We start from the raw sequence: 20,709 nt of genomic DNA, 5'->3' as shown, positions 1-20,709 counted from the left end.
GGTTCCTCTGTCCCCACAACCTCTCTAGCATTTGTTGCTGCTGTCCTTTTTCATGTATGCCATTCTTACAGGAGTGAGGTGGTATCTCAATGTTGTCTTAATTTGCATTTCTCTGACAATCAGTGACCTAGAGCAGTTTTTCATATGTTTGTTAGCCTTTTGGATCTCCTCTGTAGTGAATGTTTTGTTCATATCCTCTGCTCATTTTTGGATGGGATCATTTGCTTTTTTGGTGCTAAGTTTGCTGAGCCCTTTGTATATTTTTTATTAGTCTCTTGTCTGATGTATGGCATGTGAAGATCTCCCATTCTGTGAGGGGTATCTTTGTGTGATGGTTTCTTTGGCTGTGCAGATGCTTTTCAATTTGATGTAGTTCCACTGATTTTTTTTTTATTTTAGTCTTCCTTGCAGTTGGATTTGTATGATCAAAGATGTCCTTGAGGTTTAGGTGGGAAAGTGTCCCACCAATGTTTCCTCTAAGTATTTGATAGTCTGGTCCAACATCCAGGTCCTTGATCCATTTGGAGTTGACTTTTGTTTCTGGTGAGATAAAGTGGTTTAGTTTCATTCTTCTGAAAATTTTAATATAATTTTCCAGCACCATTTATTGAAGAGAACCTCTTTCTTCTATTTAATACTTTGGGCCCCCTTAACAAAGATTAGATGTCCACAGGTGTGGGGGTTCACCATTTTAACTGGTTAGGACAGAGAAAAATTAAGAGAGGAGGGGGTTAGAGTATATAGATGGAGAAAGAAAATACCTACAGACCTGCTTTGCAGCTTGTGAAGTATCTTCCCTGCAGGTGGGGAGCTGGGGTTTGAACTGGTTCCTTGTGTGGAGCTTTGTACTATGTGTACTGAACTGGGTGTGAAACCACCCAGGCCCCAAACAAAGCTTAGTTTATAGTGGTTCCAGGGACTGAATCTGGAATATCTGGTGCCTTAGGCTGTTGCACCCTTGATAGTTTTGTTTCTCTTCCTTTCTTCTCACAGAATTTATTGGGTGGGGGAGACAACATAGGGGTTCTACACACAGAATTTATCAACTATAAATTTATGGTTCCTGAGATGCTCTAGACCTGGAAGTTAGTTACAGACTCATAGATCAGGCATAATTAACTGTTCTTTTCTATGAATCTAATGAAGTCCCTTCCAGAGACATTAATTTAGATCCAGGTTATGACTAGTTGGGCCTTAGCCAGAGGAATTCAGACCACAGAGTACAGAGAACACAAGGTAGTAATAACTCTATTCACCCAAGACACTTTGCCTGCTTGAAAGAACCCTTTCACCATGGTGAGAAGGTCTAAAATGTGAAGAGAAGGTGAGGCCTGTTAGACTAACTGCATCATTTCTTATTTTCTAGAACAGTATCAGTCCATGAAATTCTTATTAAATCAAGAGAGCTACAGAGAAAGCATATGGATTATTATTTCTATGTTCTTTTGCATGTAGAGAGTTATGAAGACATGTGCTTAACTTCAAGCAAGCCCTTCATAACTATTGAGTTGAAATAGCATTTTGGCTATCTCAAAAGTATGTGTTTCTATACCTACACTAATTTTACTACTGCACACTAAAAAGAATACCTAGATAATAAGTTTTAACATGTACAAGAATTAGATAGAAAAATCCTTCAAAAAAAAGTTTGGAAACTAAATACAACTGATCCATTGTGAGAAAGTAAAGAATAATAAAGACAGTAAGTTGACCTATATTTATATTATGAAGTTTCCCTGATTTTATTGTTGATTACACATCCCACAGCAAATATTTTAAATTATATTAACAATTTAAGGATGCAATCTGAAAAACTAGTTGGTGATACTTCTCTGCAGCTGACATAAAGCATCCTAAATACTTTTCCAGCAGTGTTTTAACTAAAAATAAAGTTCCCTTTGTTTTTAACTTGTTACCTAAGGAAGTAGACTTCTTGAGGTGGAAATAATCCATTGTTACAGTCACATATAGAGAATATCTGATAGAAATTGTTGGGTCATTAGATATATTTTGATAGGAGCAAATTGGGCTTCTGAAACTTTATGGATCTATGTTTTTGGTGAAATTAGTAGAGATCTAACATGCATTTAAATATCAAAAATATTCAGTATAATTCTTGGCCAAAGCTTTTGTCTTTGTCAGTAGGAAAATGTATAAAGTCATTTAATACAGCTCTTTTGAGTGTCTAATGTATGCTGGTACCTTGTTGGGCTCTGTTGTAGAAAAAAAAAATTGAGAAGGACATTGTAGGACATTTTAGGAACTATAAAAGATCCCACAGGAAGAAACCATTTTAAAGTGGGGGCAAAAACCCCAAACATATATAGGTTTCTATGGATGGGGAAGGGTAACGGGGAGAGAGGTAGGAAGGGGGAGGGAAGAAGTAGAAAGAATTTAGAATCCTGCCCCTTCTCATTACTTTCATTGTGGAGTGACTAAGTTTCCAGCTTCTGAGAGAATATTTCGAGGAACAAGGGCCTAGAGACATGGAGATCTCTACCAGTTGCTTTTCTGGTCTTTTTCTTGCTGTCTCTTCACACTCATCCTGAATCAGACAGTGTCAACTGGCAAATTAAATTACTCACCCCCTTAAGAACAGGTCCAGTGTATTTCTTACTCATCCTGCCTCGGGACATAGGTTTATCATTTAAAGAGTAGCCCGCGAAGGAAGATCATGGAGAAGTGAAACATTTAAGAGAGAAATGTGTTACTTTCAGAGTTTCCCTGTAAGTACATAACCTCTTGGGGCTCTCCATCTCACCTTTACCCCTTCTAGACCTTCCATTATAAAAAAAAAAAAGAAAGGAAGATAAAAGAAAATAAAAAGAAAAGAAAATTAAAACAAAACAAAACAAGAGTGAAAACACTTTTTTTCTGGAGCAGGCACAGAAATGAGTCCGCGGGCTCCACGTTTGCTATAAGAAGCAGATTTTTGCAGTAGGATAAGGTTACAGCAGCCAGCCCAGAACTCCCGCGGTGTGGAGGCTCAGACATGGGGCTCCTCCCCTCCCCCGCCCAACCAGCGGCTAGGCTAACAGAACGGTGCAAGTAGACAAGTAGCTGTTTTTATTGAATACAGAAGCTCCTTGAAAACTCCATGGGCTCCGGGGGCTCTCCTGCAATTCCTTTCATTCCCAAGGTGCAGGAGCCAAGCATGCCGGCCCCAGTTACCCCCTCCCATCTATGCTTGGGGGCTTGGGGAGGAAAGGAGGAAGGACTAGAGTGGGGAGGTGGGGGGTGGTTAGTGGGTTGGGCTTGCGGGGAGTCCAGATTCTCCTGCCCCGGGAGAGGAGGGCGGGCTCGGGCCGTGCGAGCAGCGTGTGATTGGGTCCGACCCTCAGCAGACCTGTCAGTTTCCCTCTGGGTGAGGGGGGCGCGGGAGGGGAGTGGGCGGAGGAGGGGGCTGCTCAGAGCCTCTCGTCCGGCCCTCTGACGGCATGAAGCCTTTAGGGGCACGCAGTGCTCTCAGATTTTTGCTTCAAGCCCCTCTTCAGCTTTCAGTCTGAAGGCAGGACCCGGCAGAGGACGGATCGAGGGTCCAGGCGGAGGGACCCACCGAGAGGGAGAGAGAGGAGGGGGCGAGAGACAGGAAGGAAGCAAACCATCATATTTAAAAGAAAAAAAAAAAAGCCCTTTGACTTTTTCCACCTCTCCTCCCTGATGGCTCTGTAGCAAACATCCCGGACCGTACAGTGGAAGGGACGAAGTTGATCTGGAGTCGCAATTTCGTGGGCTGGGTTCACACTTGTGAGCTTGAGGCTCGGAGATGGAGCTGTGGTCCTCTAGGTGGAAAACGAAACGGTGGCTCTGGGATTTCATCATAACAACTCTCGCATTGACTTTCCTCTTCCAGGCTAGAGAGGTCAGAGGAGGTAAGAAAAAAAAAATGGGGGAAGGTGGGAGATTTTCTTCTATTTGTCTCATTTTGTGCCCCTTCTTCTAAGTGCACCCCCCAAAAAATAGAGCCTTCAAGCAATTCTCTAAATAAATTGCAGCTGCCACCTGGTTGGAAGTGAAGACTGGAGAGGGAAAAGAATGTAGGTGGAATAGTAGTGGGAAAGGAGGTGGGGTGTGTGTGAAAAAAGATCTGTCAGTCACAGAGCCTACTCTTCACCACTTTCCAGAGTCTTTGAAAAGAGGAAAGAATATTACCTTGACTTCAAGGGCAACTGTATAAAGCTTTTCTTTGAGACGTAGTCCTAGACTGTTCTTTGGACACATCTGGTTTCTTCAAGTTCTAAATAATGGAAATAGCCTTTTAAAGGTGAACTGAGGAGAAAATATAGAGAAAGGGTATAAAATGAACCTTGATAAAGTTCTTTGTCTGGGAGAAAGTGAAAAACAGGCGGTTTTACTTTGAGGATATAATAGAACGCAGGGACTTGAATCTAGAATACTGGAGAGAGAGAGAGAGAGAGAGAGAGAGAGAGAGAGAGAGAGGGAAATTCTAAAGATATGTAAAAGTTGGCAGGTTATATGGAACTAGTTGAAAATAGGAAGAACAGTTTTCTCTGAATTTCAGGTCTCTCCTTCCCAGTGTGACCCACCCCTTCTTGCAGGTTGAACGTGCAGTTCTCTTAGAGACTGATGAAACTCGCCAAAAAAGGGGGGGGCGGAGTAATAGGAATAAGGAGGAAAGGGGAGGGGGCTTTGGGACGGGGCGGGAGGAGAGAGGTAAGAAAAAGTTCCTACGTGGCACCACCAAATAGTCAATGACCAGACCTGCTCTGAGGATGGTAGCTCTGTCAGTACCCTAGGAGGGAGAGCGACTTCACTCCTCCCCTCTGCCTCCTCCCTCTCTTTCCTCCCCGCCCTTCCAGCAAAGGCATCTAGCAGGAGTGGTCCGTTAGGTGCTGTAGACACTGCTGGTTGGCGGGCGAATGCCTTTGGAGCTAAGGGAGCCTAGGCAGTTCAGAGTAAAATAGCCAGTGTTGTCCGGAGTGCGCAGAGAAGTGGAGGGTAGGTAAGACAGTAACAAATATTGGCTGAGAAAGAAAGGAATTGTCAACTTCAAAGAGCTGGCTTTAGCAGAAGCCTGGGTCTGGCCCTGCTAGGCTCCAAGATCCTAGGTCTCCCAGAAGAGAGTTAGCATTCCCTAACTCTTGAGTTAGGGAGCTTGAACTCTGAGAAATCAGGTCTTCATTTCTTTCCTGCACTTGGTGTTCATCTTCCTGAGTAGTAGATAGTGCAGGATTCTCTTCTCCCCGCCCCCGTATATTTTTTCTTCATCACAGCAGAGTCTTATGGAGTTAATATTGATGTTTCAAATGATCCACTCGTTCCTACATTTTCAAAGATCGATCTTTGAGAGTAGAATCTATTTGAAGTTTACATTTTACCTTTGGTACCTGGCCACCAGCTAGCTTGGTTAATTCTGCCAGCAATTCTGCCCTCTGCTGGTTTTATGTATTATTTGCGATTCAAGCATCTGGGTTATTAAAGTCCTTATATAAAAAAAAACATACTGGAACAGCATGCTCAATTAAGGAAGAATATATATACTGTACTTTTCATATTGTCACACAAATGGACAAAATATCCATTTGGGGCAGCTACTTATTTAAATTATGGAAACAAAGGATAGCTTCAGTAGAGATAGATGAAATATGAACTCAAGAAACACCACAACTTGTGATCAAGGATTATTTCACTGGGAATCTTTGTGCTTCCTTTCAGAATAAGCTTTTTAAAAAAATATCTCAGGCTTATAGTAGGTCCATATTGCTACACCTATTGTTTGTATTATAAGCCAACTAATATACAAACTAGCAAAATTTAAGTATCACATGTAGTATCTGTCATATGTGAGGGAACATCTTGAAAGGTATATGATTGCTTACATGTGGCATCTAGTCACCAGGTTGCTATGTGCTAATTACTTAGTAGAAGGCTATATATATGTTAATAAACTTCAAAATGAAATTATAAAATTTAATCCTTAAGTAGGAAATAATGGCCTGAATCATCACTCAAGGGAACAGTCTAGTACCCAGTTCTCTTACTAGCCTTTAGATTTGAAATAGAAAATAATGAATAGGTTTTTACTATAGCTTCTGTATAAAAGATGTATGTACTAGCACCATTCTACAACTTGTTGGTTTTGCTGAGATGCAGTGATGTGATTTGACTGTTCAAACCAAAGATGACTTAAAACTGAGAGCTGCTAGATTATTATTATTACTGTTGCTTCTTGGATTAAAATATGATAGCTTTCAAAAGCTCTAGGTTCATAATAAATGTAAACTTTAAAGAAAAATGTAATTAGAATGTTGAAGTTTCTAACCTTAAAGAGCAAAGTTTTGGAGACAAAAAGATCAAAATAAAATTTATGATCTCAGAGTCACTATTGTACTTTTCAAATCTAAGCTCTGTAACTTGGACATCTCTAGCATAATTTAAAAAATTAGTATTTATTATTACTGTAAAAGTACTATTTTTAGTATGTGTCTTTGTAGTAACTTTACATCATGTATTTGCCTCTGATTAAATAAATGTTTATCTCAGGAATTTATGGATTTCTTCATTAGTCTCGTTATGTATAACACCTGATGTAGGTGTTATTTATAACACCTGAGATTTGCCTTGACTTTATAGTAATTACATTGTTACTATGTGAAGATAGATGGATTTAACTAAAACCTGTTGAAAGTGCTAAAAATAATATATATGTATATATACATATATATATATACATATATATATGTATATATATATAATGACAACAAGTATGGATTAAAGCGTTAGTCTGATGAATAACAGACAACACCTTTGGTGAAGCCAATGCTGTATTTTGCAAAGAGCTAACTAGTTTTATAAGGAATTTTCAAAGCTTGTCAATAATTAGTAGTGAGTCCTGCTAGATAGAGTCTCATTTTGAGTGCCCGGGAGCAGCAGGTGAAATGGTGCTGACTTCCAGAGTATTTGTAAATCCAGTCCTGCAAAGAGATCAAGTTTGCCCTTTTGGATAATTAATCGGAAATTAGTTACAAGATCAGATATGGTTCTGATAACAAGTTCACCACTTGGTTTGCTAAGGCTAGTAACATTGCTTCTGTGAGTTTTTTAAATAAAAAAGAGCAAAGTGTAAAATAAAGAAAAATTTAAATCCATGTATTTTATGAGAAATAACTACATATTTTATACAGATAACATTAGTTTAGGGTATATACATTCAATGATATACATTCATATACTTGTTTACTAGTTTTAAAATTAAATGTATTAGTATCCTAAGGTGATAACTGATTTCTTAATAAATCCTTAACTGAAAGGGTGTTTTATAAATGTTACTCTCAGAGAAATAGTGTCATAGTTTTAAGCAAAACTGTGAAGGTGCAAAGGTGAGGAATGTATGTGCAAAATTGCTAATAGTTAATTGATGATTTTAGGTTCTGTGTTTGTCTCAATTTGTGACTAAAATAGAAGAAACCCATTGTATATCTAATGAATAAGTAAACAAAACCCAAAGTAACCACCTTTTCTTACCCCCTTTTTTTTTTTTTTCTGAGACATTTTTTTCTTTCCTCTCTGGTTAGTTTATTTAAGCTTTGACTAATGGTAATAAGTGGAGTCAAATGAGGAATTTTTTTGGAATAGTCTGTGTAATCAAAAAATGAATTTTTCAAGGTTGAACAATATTTAGATAAAAAAAAAACACTAAGAATAGAAATTAGCATTGAAACTCTTTTTCTGTCTGCTCTAATTTTATTAGTGAGGAAATGAAGTCATAGAGACATTTGTAGAAGAATAACCTTTCATAATAAAGTCATAACAATCTCTTTATAGTATTTAAGATTGTCTCAAATCTGTAAAATAAAGATCTGACATAGTTTTAAAATATTCAAATAATGATTAATTGTAGTCTGAGACTTTATATTATGATCAAATATAATTTAAATGTATATGTTCTGATACTTAGATTAGTATAAAGATGAAATAAAAATGACCATTTTAAAGAAATTTGGTTAGTAAATGGGACTATAAATGACTTTTGGTTTCTCAGTTTCCTATGATAGCGAAAAGGTAATTTTGACTGTATTTTTTTTATTTTCTTTTTCTTTCTTATATCCTTTTCATATATATACATATATGGAGAGAGAGAGACAGAGAGAGAGACAGAGACAGAGAGACAGAGACAGAGAGACAGAGTGAGAGACAGAGAGAGAGACAGAGAGAGAGAGGCAGAGAGAGAGAGAGAGACAGAGAGGCAGAAAGAGAGCAAGAGAGTGAAAATGACCATAATTCTAATTTCCTTCAGTACTTTAAGCTTGCTGAGCTTAACCTTGTTGCTCCCATGACAAAGAAGCACATTATTCAAGTGGGCTTTGTCACTGGTCTGGATCATCTACATTTTCAGTATAATTAAATATGTGATTCTGTAATATTATTTCCATCAGAATGGAAAAAAATAGTCTCTAGATGATATTTCTGTACATTTATTGCTGGATTTTATCCTCTCTAAAGTTGTTGATGAAAGTCAAGGCAAAATTTTGAATTTTTAAGAAGCCAAGAAAAAAATATATTTATTTCAAATTAATAATGTCAAATTTTGTGCTTCTCAAATTGACTTTAGATTGGATAATTATATATAATCATATAGCTGTTGCTAACAAGTCAGATAATTAATTCTAATTAAGGTGTGTGTGTGTGTGTGTGTTTTATATTGTCTATCAAAGCATTTGTAATTACCTGTTACTTTAAGAATAAACAGACAGATAATTTACAGGAAAACACTTTAAACAAATTTTCATTATATTTATACTGTTGCCAACAACTGTAATAAATCTTATTATCACATGAATTTTGAGGAAACAGAAAAAATATATCTTTACATATAGCTCTTGAAGATCTAGTATTTCTATCAAAGGACGTGTTTTTCTATCTTCAGGTAAAAGAAGTCCTTAGACATCTGAAGAAGATACTGTGGAAGCAAATATTTATATGCTCATGATTAACTTCTAGAGATTTATATAGGATTTATATAAAGGTGGGATTTTGTAAATACTGAATCATCCTTATCATTATATGCAAACTTAATGATTACTTTTAGATATCTAAAACCAGAATTCTATTGTTCTCCAAATACACTTTTTTTCCCCCTCCCTACCTTGGGAGAAATTATTACAGGCAGTTGGTGTAGTCATTAGTAATTCAAGGCAACTGTAGAGTGGGACTAAGAACTGATCTGCATTTCTGTTTTTTACTCCTTCACTTCCCTCACTTAGTACTGGAGAAATGTGACCCGCTCTGGGAGTGTTGAGAGGAAGCCAAACTTTTTAAAAAATATATATATATAAGTAATGTTTTGTTCCCTAGCAAAGATGAAAGGGAGGTATGCATAGTGTTATATACAAATTTTTGATCTTTCCCAAAATTCTATCAATGAAGGATAAATTTTCAAATTATATATATATATATTTGTGTGTGTGTGTGTGTGTATTTCTCAATATACTCTAATGACATCCCCAAACTTTTAATTTCTCTTGTGTAATTTTGACTTTTTTCTTCCCCTTTAACTGCATCTTCTACTGTATCTACCATTATTTCTCCTTCTTTTATAGCTCCAATACCACATTATATTTATAGGTGAGTAGCTTTCTACTTTCAATAGTGTTGGAACTCAAGATGAATAATAGTAGTTAATAGAGCAGATGAAAAGTCAATGTTAAAGTGATTTAGTAATATGTATTTATCAGGTGCAGTCTTTGGCCTACTGCTGACTTGGCTAGTGGTTCTTTAGACATTGGCTGATCACCAAACCTACTGTTATCTGGTAAAATAAACTCTTTGCTTGCTGCGCATGGAATTAGAGACAGTGCTATTAATTTAGGAGAAAGAACTCAAGAGAAAAGAAAGGTTATCATATTTCAGAGTAAGAGACCAGCTTAAATACAACTTGACAATTGAGAACTAAAACAAACCTGTGTAAAAGTGCTTTAGCACAATCAACTTTTGCAATCCCCTCAAACCTTCTTTTTTTCTTGAAAAGCATTTCTTTCCTATTTTAACCAAATTTAATTGCTCTTGAATGGCCTTCTACTGTACAGGCAAATGAAGGTCCCTATTCATAGAAGTTGAGCGCATAGAGTGTCAGTGGGAGCTTCCTTCCTCTGTCTGACTGGTTAACTGGCATCCGGGCTTAAAGGAACGAATCTTAGACTGTATGAAGCAGTTGGCTTTCCTTCCTCACTGGGATTTTTCACTTACAACTTCCCTAGGATGAGTGCCAGCAAAAGCAACAGTTGCAATTCTTTTTTTTTTTTTTTTTAATTTCTTATTCTGCTTCCAAATTCCTTAGATGAATTTTCATTCTTCAACTGCCCTTTTCTCTTCTTTCTACTTTCCCCTACCCTCAACTCTTCTTTCTTTTCTTTTTCCCATTTCCATTCTAACAATGGTTATTACTATCTCTGTGGATATTTTTTTGAATTAAAACTTCGATTTATAATCTAAATAGTGACACATTTACCCAATTTATCCTTTTTCAGATCATATGTTTATGACATATTGTTTTCAATGATTGTACGTTTTTCAGAACTTAAGCTTCGTTATGGTTGTTATTACTATCTTTATTATATTCTCTCTTTTTCTTTTTTTTTTTGAGCATTTTATTTTATTTATTTATTTTTAAATAATTTATTTATTTATTGGGGAATTAATGTTTTACATTCAACAGTAAATACAATAGTTTGTACATGCATAACATTCCCCAGAATAACAGTTGCAATTCTTGACAGGGCCAATAAGAAACCCCAGAGCACATTAGTACTTTGTACCTTTAGGTAAATGTGCAGAGAAAGAAATAGATATTGGAATGATATTTGCTTTGACAGCTCTTTTTAAGATAAGAGTCTCACAGTGGAACAAGTTACTATTTACTGTATTTTTCCCTTTTAAACATTGGTGGGCCTTCATAATATGCAGCTGTTTCTAAAGGATAAATGAATTGTCCAAATGACATAACATGATTGAGAGGGCCCTTCAGGATACGGTAGTTCTCTGTGTGTGGTAGCTCAAAGCTTTCTCCTCACTCACTACCTGTACTTGAGTCATGATAAATCTCTTGTCCATATTTTCCTCTATATTTCAATATACTTTGTTTCCTTCTCAGTGGTCTAATATGTATATACTTTCATATTTCAGAACTTAATTCATGTCTCCAGGCAGGTGCAATAGTAAGACCTAATAATGAATGTATCCTTATTTTATGTCAGCTTTTATTATTATGTACTTTTAATATATTATATTTATATTTATATTTATATTTATATATAAATATATTTATATTTAATATATAATAAATAAATATAATCTCATATATTTATTTATTTTTACCAGGGCACTGCTCAGCTCTGGCTTATGGTGGTGCAGGGGATTGAATGTGGAACCATGAAGTCTCAGGCATGAGAGTCTTTTGGCATAACTACTATGCATCTCCTCTTCCCCTCATTTAATTTTGATAACTGCTCTAGAAGATACTATTACAATTTCTACTTTATTCATGAAGAATAAAGTAGAATAAAAGAATAAATTTTTTAAAAAATAGGAAAATTATTGTCATGCTTAAGGTCACACAATTGCTTTAGAACCTTATTGCTTCCCCTTCTTTCTTAAAAGAATATTTTTATTATTTTAATTTATTTCCTTTTGTTGCCCTTGTTGTTTTATTGTTGTAGTTATTGATGTCGTTGTTGTTGGATAGGACAGAGAGAAATGGAGAGAGCTGGGTAAGACAGAGAGGGGAAGAGAAAGATAGACACCTGCAGACTTGCTTCACCACTTGTGAAGCGACTCCCCTGCAGGTGGGGAGCCCAGGGGTTCCAACCCAGATCCTTAAGCCAGTCCTTGCACTTCACACCATGTACACTTAACCTGCAGACTACCTATTGCTTCCCCTACTTTGTTGTGTGTTCTAGTTCTTTTATTATTATTTGTTTATTTTTAACCAGAGCATCACTCAGCTCTGGCATATGGGGGAATTGAACTTGGGATTTGTAGAGCCTCAGGAATGAAATGTCTTTGCATAAGGATTGTGCTATCCACCCCACCCTGTTCTAGTTCTTTTGTAATTCAAGTAGTTTCTGTGGTTTGTACTGAAGTTCAAATGTGGAGACTATATATCACTGTTACCATTTTATGAACACTTATGGTGGCAAAGGGGACCAAAGTAGACAGAAGTTATTAAATACTACTTTGAATAACTTAAGGAGAAATTGACAACTTAAACGACTGCTAAAATAGCTTAGTACAGCACTGATTTACTTTAGACTCCAGGTTTAATCTCTGTCACTGCCATATGCCAGAGCTGAGTGGCGCTTATAAAAAAAAAGTAAGTAAATAAATACATCTGTTAAGTACAATATAGTGACAACAGCTTTATCTATTGATGTTCAAGTTCAGAGTGGGTTGATTTCCATTCTCTTTGTTCAGTCTTCTGCTTGTTCTGAGCAGGAGTCATTGCAAGGAATAGATATCTTGTTTCACTTTGAGTGAATAACATATGGTTTAGTATACTCATTACTTTTGTTGTAAAATGTCAGATCTGACTACTTAACAGCTGTTGGAAATCGGGAGAATGTAACTAAAAACAATATAAGGTTAACAAAAAACTATTTAAACATGTTTATAAGTCTGTCTTCTCCAAGATACTGGTGCAAATTATAGCAATAATTTAGTTTAATTTCTGTTCCCAATATCTACCAGATGCCAGAATGTACAGCATATGACTCAGTCACAATTTGGATAGTCTTCTTTGTCCAGAAAAGTAGAACAAGGTTAAAAACCTAGGTAGCATGGTGTGATTGACTTTATCATGTCATGTCCTTAGTGTTTATGTCTCCTTCTTTTAACTTTCATTCATTCTATTAAAGTGAATGACTTGGGATTTCTCTTCAGCTTCCTTAATCTGGAAAAAGATAATCTGGAGTACTTTTTCAAAAGGTCCCTTTATATATTTGACACTGCTGGGTGACTATATTACTTCTAAAACCATACTTTGATTTAAGATAGTAATATGAATAAAAAAAGAAAGAAAGAAACAACAGGGGCTGGGTAGCGACGCACCCACTTGGGCATACACACTACACTGTGCAAGAACCCAGGTTCAAGCCCGTGATCCCCACTTGCTAGGGGAAAGTTTCATAAGTGGTGAAGCAGTGCTGTAGTTGTCTCTTTCTCTCTGTCACCTTTTACCCTCTTGATTTTTCTCTGTCTCTGTCAGATAACTAAAATTAATAAGGGATGGGTGGTGGTGCACCTGGTTAATGCACATATTATGTATGCAAGAACCCAGGTTTGAGCTCCTGGTCCCCACCTGCAGGGGGAAGCCTTCACAAATGATGAAGCAGTGCTGCAGGTGTCTCTCTTCCCTCCCCTTCTTTGTCTTTCCCTCTCTCAATTTCTTTTTGTCCTATACAGTAAAATAGGAAAAAAATGGGATAAAAGGAATGGCCATCAGGAGCAGTGGATTTGTAATGCAGGCACCAAGCCCCAGTAATAACCCTGGTGGCAAAATAAATAAATAAATACATTAATTAATTAATTAATTAATAGGTTAAAGAAACACTACATGGATTGATATTTTGCATTCATAGCAACATTAATAATCATTTTATTTGCCTATTGATGAACAAGAAAGCTTATTCCAAGAATGGCACTGCTATATAAAGGTAGTAGGGGCCAGGCCATGGTGCACCTTGTTAAGTGGACACAACACAGTGCACAAGGAACCAGCTTCAAAACCTAGGTCCCTACCCGTAGGGGAAGGCTTCGTGAGTGATGAAGCAGTGCAGCAGGTTTCTTTCCATCTCTTTCCCACTCTATCTCTTCCTCCCCATTTAATTTCTCTCTGTCTCTATCCAGTAATAAATAAATACATGTACTTAAAATAACAAAGAATATATTTAAAGCAAATGTAATAATTGGAATATTATTTAAACTTTTAAACTTTTTTCTCAGTTTTGCATTCTATTAGAGATAACCTGTATTTGGTTAGTAACAATAAGAAAGAGTAGTTTACTTATACTTATTGTTTATTATTACTCTAGTAAAATTATTCTTTATTCTGTTTAAAAAAGTATACACTAGACATAGTTTATACACTAGACATAGTTATGAGTACTTCCATACGTAATGAATGTATGAAGTTTTAAGGGGGGGCTGGCAGTGGTACACCCAGTTAAGAGCACATATTATCATATGCCAGGACCCAGGTGTAAGCTCCTGCTTTTCACCTGCAGAGGCATGCTCCATAATCAGTGAAACGGGCAAAAATACACACACACACAATTTTTTTTTTAATAATTATCCTCTAGAAATGCCTCTCCCATAAAAAGAATACTGGGAACATGGCCATGCATAAAGTGCCAGAGCATATTGTATATACCGAAACCTCCTTGATTACGTCTCATAAAATATTACTGATTATAAATTAAAAGCCAAGATGCATCTTTTTCACCTAAGAACACTTGTCATTTATTCCTATATTTGTAGCACAATAAGAGATGGCCAACAAGTGTTTAATGAATGAAAAATGACTTGCAAGGAGTTTTCACTAAAGACAAGAGGATAGAGGGTGTGCTTTGATATCAAGTTCATTCTTAGTTCTATTCCTAGGAATTTTGATCATGTAGTTTTTGTATGGAATCTGAGAATTGTAACTTTATGTTTATATTTAATTAGAATATATTTTACCTATATGATTGGTAAGCGATATATGTTTAGATATTATATTCTCTCAACAGGCATCTTTCATTTCACTAATACCAAGATTTATTTTCATCTTTAAGTTTGTATAAGTTTTTCTTATATAAGAAAATTGATAATTGAATATTTTTCCAGAAGCACAGAGTTAACTCACTGTCTCCTGAGCAATCCCCGATAGAGGTGCTGTAGCTACAAAGATCACATGCTAGTCTCTACTCTCGTGGAAGTATGTATGTTACTAGATGAATGCTGTGTCTAGGGCTATGGACAAGTGCTGCATAACTCAATACTATATGTATAGTATGATGTCATGATACGAATGAAAAGGTATAAGGAGGCTGCTAAAATGACAAGGAAGTGCACACTTTGATATCTGTCCATGCTCAGTGATTCAGTCCTATTTAAACTATCAAATACTCTGACAGCTAGGGAACTGGAGTTTTAGTGCATGTTCCTGGACTAGCTAACTTTCTATGAAACCTTAGATTCTTGATGATAACAGGCACTCTTAAGTCATACTTGACATATAGTTTTGGCCATTATGGACTTAAGGTATACATGAAGAAATTAATAATCTAATTTGTAGGGACATACATTAAAATATGTACACAGGATTATAAAATCCTTTATAAGGAGGTAGCCTCAAATTTCTAGATCATATGTGAGCATTCTTGTTATTACTCAAATTATAGCTTTTTAGGACATGAAATATATTGGTTTTTGTTCCTGCAGATTAATGTATTAAATCAACATAGCTTTTTTGATTTTTGAGAGAACAAAACATTATTTAGAAACACTCTTAAGTAACAGAAATTTCACTCAGAAAAAATTATGTCAAATAGAGTTTTGAAATATGTCAACCATCAATTATTACTTTAAATAATACTGATAGTCTGTCCATTCAAAAAGCTCTATTTAGCATTGATGTTTTCCCTGAACTACATAATGAAATACTTAACTGCCTGTTCAGTTATTTCTAGTGTCATATATACTAGCCATTAGAAACTTAACATGGGGGCCCAGTGGTGGTGTACCTGGTTGAGTGCACATGTTACAACATACAAGGACCCAGGTTCGAGCCCCCAATCCCCACCTGCAGGGGAAATCTTCACAAGTGGTGAAGCAGGGCTACAGGTGTCTCTCTGTCTCTCTTCCTCTATCTCCCCTCCTCTCCCGTCTCCACTTCTGAATATCTCTATCTAATAAATAAATAAAGATAATAACAACAAATAAAAAAAGAAACTTAACATGAACTCCCCTTCTGAAACCTATATTTCTTATAGTTGCTCCATCTATACAATCTGATTTTAGTATGCCTTCAAATTTAATTTTTCTGATAGCATCTATAACACCTTTTTAATTTCCTTTGCTAAAAACATGTTTTTCTCCTTGCATTCACTTCAGCTACTTTAGGCTATATTTTGTATCTGGTTCTTTATACATGATATTTCTCTTGCAATAAATAAAAAAATAAATAAAAATTAAGATCTTTCAGTTTTCTCTGACTTTATGCTGAGGACACTAAATAATTCTCCTAGGAAGAAAGGGACATAGAGATAATTTCCTAAAGTTGTCATTTGTTTCCAGATTTACCTATCAATTTTAGGAGTTAAGTATTTCAGGTTTAGTCCAATCTCTCAATTCCTGGCTATCTCTCCACACAACCCCCCCCCCCCCATCATATTAAACAATATGAACATTCTCTTTCTTGGGTTATTATCAGTTGTAAAGTCACCTTGGGTTCTTGATGATAACTGATACATTTAAATCATACTTGACATAATGTTTTGGTCATTATGGACTTAAGGTATACATGAAGGAATGTATTTCTCTGCAATACAGAGACAAAGTGATTATAAAAGGGAATATGTTAATAATATTAGTGCATTGAAGTTAAGTTGTACCATAGGATGGTAACAGAGCAGTAAACATGAAAATATAGAGTTGAGACACATTTTGGTCCCTAAGCTGTCTAAGTTCCAGGAAACCTCCAGGGGTTCCATATATCTAGGATAACATAAGGACATGCTAGAGAAATTTCTCAGAATTATTTAATTTTTACAGCCAGTAATGAATCCCTGGAAATAGAAAGCTGAATTGTTAATGTTGTCTATGGAACTGAGTCAAATTATGGAAACAGTCATAAATGAAAAGGTTTTCAAATTGCTGTTATTACCAACTTTCTTTTTTTCTTTCTCAGGAAAAGAACCTTCAACTCTGAGGCAAGATGTAGTTTCTTATCCATTAGTTCATTATATTTTATGTGCTAGACATTATGCCATGGGCACATTACAGTGAATATTATTATTGTTTAAGGTCACTATCAGAGGATTTAACCTCTCAGGGGAGGCAGACTTGAATAATAAATCACAAAGTTAGAGGAGAGACAGGAAAAGAAAAGTTGAAAGAATGGAATAGAAAGAGAGAGAACTGGTAGGTGTTATGGGTATGTTTCAGAGGAAAAAGATTTTTAGGTATATAAAATGCAAACTTTTTATTACTGCAAGGTGTAAAGTAGAAAGCATATAGAAACAGTGTTAAGATACAGTATAACTCACATAATAGATTACACAAGGGTCACAGAGAGAATAGCCCATCCTCGTGATCCTCTTTCTCTTAAAATTCTAGATTCTAGTCCAATTTGAGCCAGCTTCCCATTGCAAGATTACTTGAGATTACTTATCCTTCCTAGTGGGTTACTATTTTCCAGGTGTGAAAGTTCCTCCTACAGTGTAAAGGTGATTCTCAAAATTAGGGGTAAACAGGTAAACAGAGAACAAAATCGCCATAAACACAAGGTCCTGGTTAATTGAGGCTCCATGCCTCCTGTCTCAGAACTGCCCCCTCACACCTTTATTTGACAAAGATTCAGCATGCTGATAACAAACTTAACTTCATTATGAAAATACAAGTTTTAAGTCATAAACAAACACACATAAGTTTTGTTATAAAGGTGACAATACACAGTTTTAGTTTGCAAAGTTACAGAGATGCTATTATTATAGTGTAGACACACACTGAGACTGTATGCATATTGTCTAGAGAGAAAATGAGATAATAAAGCAGGATGACAATGAGTCACTTGGGTATATAAGAAGGTCATATAATCAAGCCTGGGAGGAATAAATAGCAATTTCCTGAAGAAAGTAATACTTAGATTGAAGTTAAAAATTTGACAAGACCTTAGTCTACCAGGCTTCAACCCTGACTAACAATTTGATTTATCTGGAACACTTTTAAAACCTACATATACTTGGCTCCAACCTTTGTCATTACAGTTACTAGTTCTGAAGTAGAACTAGGCATACATCAATTTTTAAAAGCTCTTTAGTAAATTCTACTATTTGAACTGTCCTTAGCATATTAAGAATATGTAAAATGAAAGTCCTTAGTAAAGGGACAAAAATAAAATTTAAAATACTAATCTATGTGACAGGAAAGATATTGAGAGCAAGGGGGAGGCCAGAGCACCACTCAGGTATAAGCAGCGTTAAGGATCCAACCCGAAGTTTTATGCATGCAAGCTCTGCACAGCATTCACTGAGTTACTTCCTCAGTTATCTCCTTAGAGAAAGAAGTTTATTTCAGCTTAAGTATAATATTTGGGGATGGAGAAGCGAATAGAAATTAGAAGCGATGGCTTCTAATAATCCATGGAATATATATCTCATAACTTCTTTAGCCAGTCACTTGTTGATGAGTATTTAGGCTGATCCCACTCTTTGACTATTGTGATAATGTAGCTATGAACATTAGGGTGTATATGTCCCTTCCAATTAGTGTTTCAGTTTCTTTTAGATAAATGTCTAGGAGTAGTATTCCTGGATTCATAAGGTTATTCCGTTTTTATTTGTTTAAGGACTCTCCATACAATCTTCTAAAAGGGCTAAATTTGAAAGGAATTTTATCAGTTATATTCTACTTATTTTGAAGGAGAGAGAGAGAGGTGGAGAGAGGGAGAGAGAGATATTTTAGATATGAGTGTAAGATATGTAAAGGCTCAAAGGCAAAAGAAAGTGGAGTGTGGGCTTGAGAAGTCTAAGTTTAATGTGGTTAAAGCACTGATAGGTTAAGGGATAATGAAAAAAAAAAAAAAGGATGGAGATGCTGGGGAAAGAAAGCTAAGAGGATAAATTGTGATGTGTGGATTATAAAGATTGTAAAGCAACATATGTGGTACTATCTGGTTGTTTAATGGGTTGCTCTGAGGGAATTTAATTTGCAAAGTGACATGAGACATAGGATTTTAAATGAACATTCAAGTTTTGGTTTACAAGTTGATGAGAAATTACATGGAAAATGATTACATGACAGTTGAACAATGCACTGGCCAGAGCTATTCTTCCATTTAAAATACTTATGGGCATAAAATGAAATGTAGAAAAATATTATCAAGTATTGTTCAGAATTGTATACATATGAGCTGCTACTTACTCTGTCAATATTGACAGTATAGAAACAAAGTTTTCAAGGACATTCAATGATTATTTTGCATATGTAATTCTACATTTTAGCTGAGCAAAGTTAAGTTATAATGGCTGATTTTAACCTTTAAACTTTAAATTTAAATTAATGTTTAATCATTAAAATTGCATGGGGGGCAGGTGGTGGCGCACCTGGTTAGGCACACAAATTACAATGTGCAAGGACCCAGGTTCATGCTCCTGGTCCCCTCCCTGCAGGGGGAAAGCATCACAAGTGGGTAAAGCAGGGCTGCAGTTATCTCTGTCTCTTTCCTTCTCTATCTCCTCCACTCCTCTCAATTTATCTCTGTCTCAATCCAATAATAAATAAGTATAAAAAAAAACAATTGCATCTTAGTTAACAGAATATGAAATACAGTTACCTAGTGTTATGTGTATATAACCAACACTATGAGAATTTGATAAATGCTATTATAAGATCACATAAAAAGCTAAATTTCAATGTGCTTTAATTTAGTTTTAGTTTATTATAAAAGAAAATAAAAATTTCAGATAAGGGAGTTGGGCCGTAGCCCAGCGAATTAAGCGCACATGGCGCGAAGCGCAAGGACCGGCATAAGAATCCCAGTTCAAACTCCCGGCTCCCCACCTGCAGGGGAGTCGCTTCACAAGCGGTGAAGCAGTTCTGCAGGTGTCTGTCTTTTCTCTCCCCCTCTCTGTCTTCCCCTTCTCTCTCTATTTCTCTCTGTCCTATCCAACAACAATAACAACAACAATAATAACTACATTAAAAAAAGGGCAACAAAAGGTAAAATAAATAAATTTTAAAAAATTTCAGATAAAAGGAAGAACCAGAGGAAGTCAGGCGGTGGTGCAGCTAGTTAAGCGTATGTGGCGCAAAGCACAAGGACCGGCTTAAGGATCCCAGTTCGAGCCCCTGGCTCCCCACCTGCAGGGGAGTTACTTCACAGGCGGTGAAGCAGGTCTGCAGGTGTCAAAAACAAACAAACAAGCAAACAAATAAATAAATAAATAAATAAATAAAACTAAATTTAAAAAAGAAAGAACCAGAGTATCTCTCTGCCATATGTGATGCTGGGAATTGAACTTGGGACTCATGTCTGAGTATCCAGTGATTTATCTACTGTGTCATCTCGCAGACTACCCCAATGGAAAAAAAAAAAAAAACTTAAGTGATTGAGTTTTGTGTTTTTTTACTTTAATATGCTTGTGTAGTTTTAAGTTGAAAATCTTAACTTGTGTTCCATTATTAGATTGTTATTATTATATATCATATATCTCTACAAGTAATTTTGTGAGGCTTTAAAAACACACTCACTTCTCTTAAATGGTATAGAGGGAGTTTTTTTTTTTTCTTTTCTTTTCTATATTTGTGTGGAAGAAGGAAAGAACAAGAACAAGTCTTAATAAAATCTGTGCTCTTGGAAATGGCAATCATGTTAAGAGATAGCTTGGAGAGAAGAAACACTGTAGTGCACTTTATGTAGTTTTTATTCTTGTGCAGTTGTGACAACCATTGTGGACCTGCACTGTTTTATTCATAGAGTTACAGATTTTTATA

General features: G+C 35.9%; 1 protein-coding gene across 2 annotated transcripts in view; it reads left to right on the top strand.

Moving 5' to 3' along the window:
• The first annotated feature begins 3,388 nt into the window (after nt 1–3,388).
• Nucleotides 3,389–20,709, top strand: part of COL11A1 (collagen type XI alpha 1 chain) — a 188,587-nt gene continuing 171,266 nt past the window's right edge. For both annotated transcript variants that reach the window (XM_007532663.2, XM_007532666.2), the window contains exon 1: nt 3,389–3,872. In XM_007532663.2, coding sequence (XP_007532725.2) covers nt 3,767–3,872 — 106 coding nt within the window. In that variant the 5' untranslated portion in view covers nt 3,389–3,766. The remainder of the gene's footprint in view (nt 3,873–20,709) is intronic.

The sequence above is a fragment of the Erinaceus europaeus genome, chromosome 11 (genome assembly GCF_950295315.1).
Source record: "Erinaceus europaeus chromosome 11, mEriEur2.1, whole genome shotgun sequence".
Taxonomy (NCBI): Eukaryota; Metazoa; Chordata; class Mammalia; order Eulipotyphla; family Erinaceidae; genus Erinaceus; species Erinaceus europaeus.
This window is presented reverse-complemented; position numbering and strand designations above follow the sequence as displayed.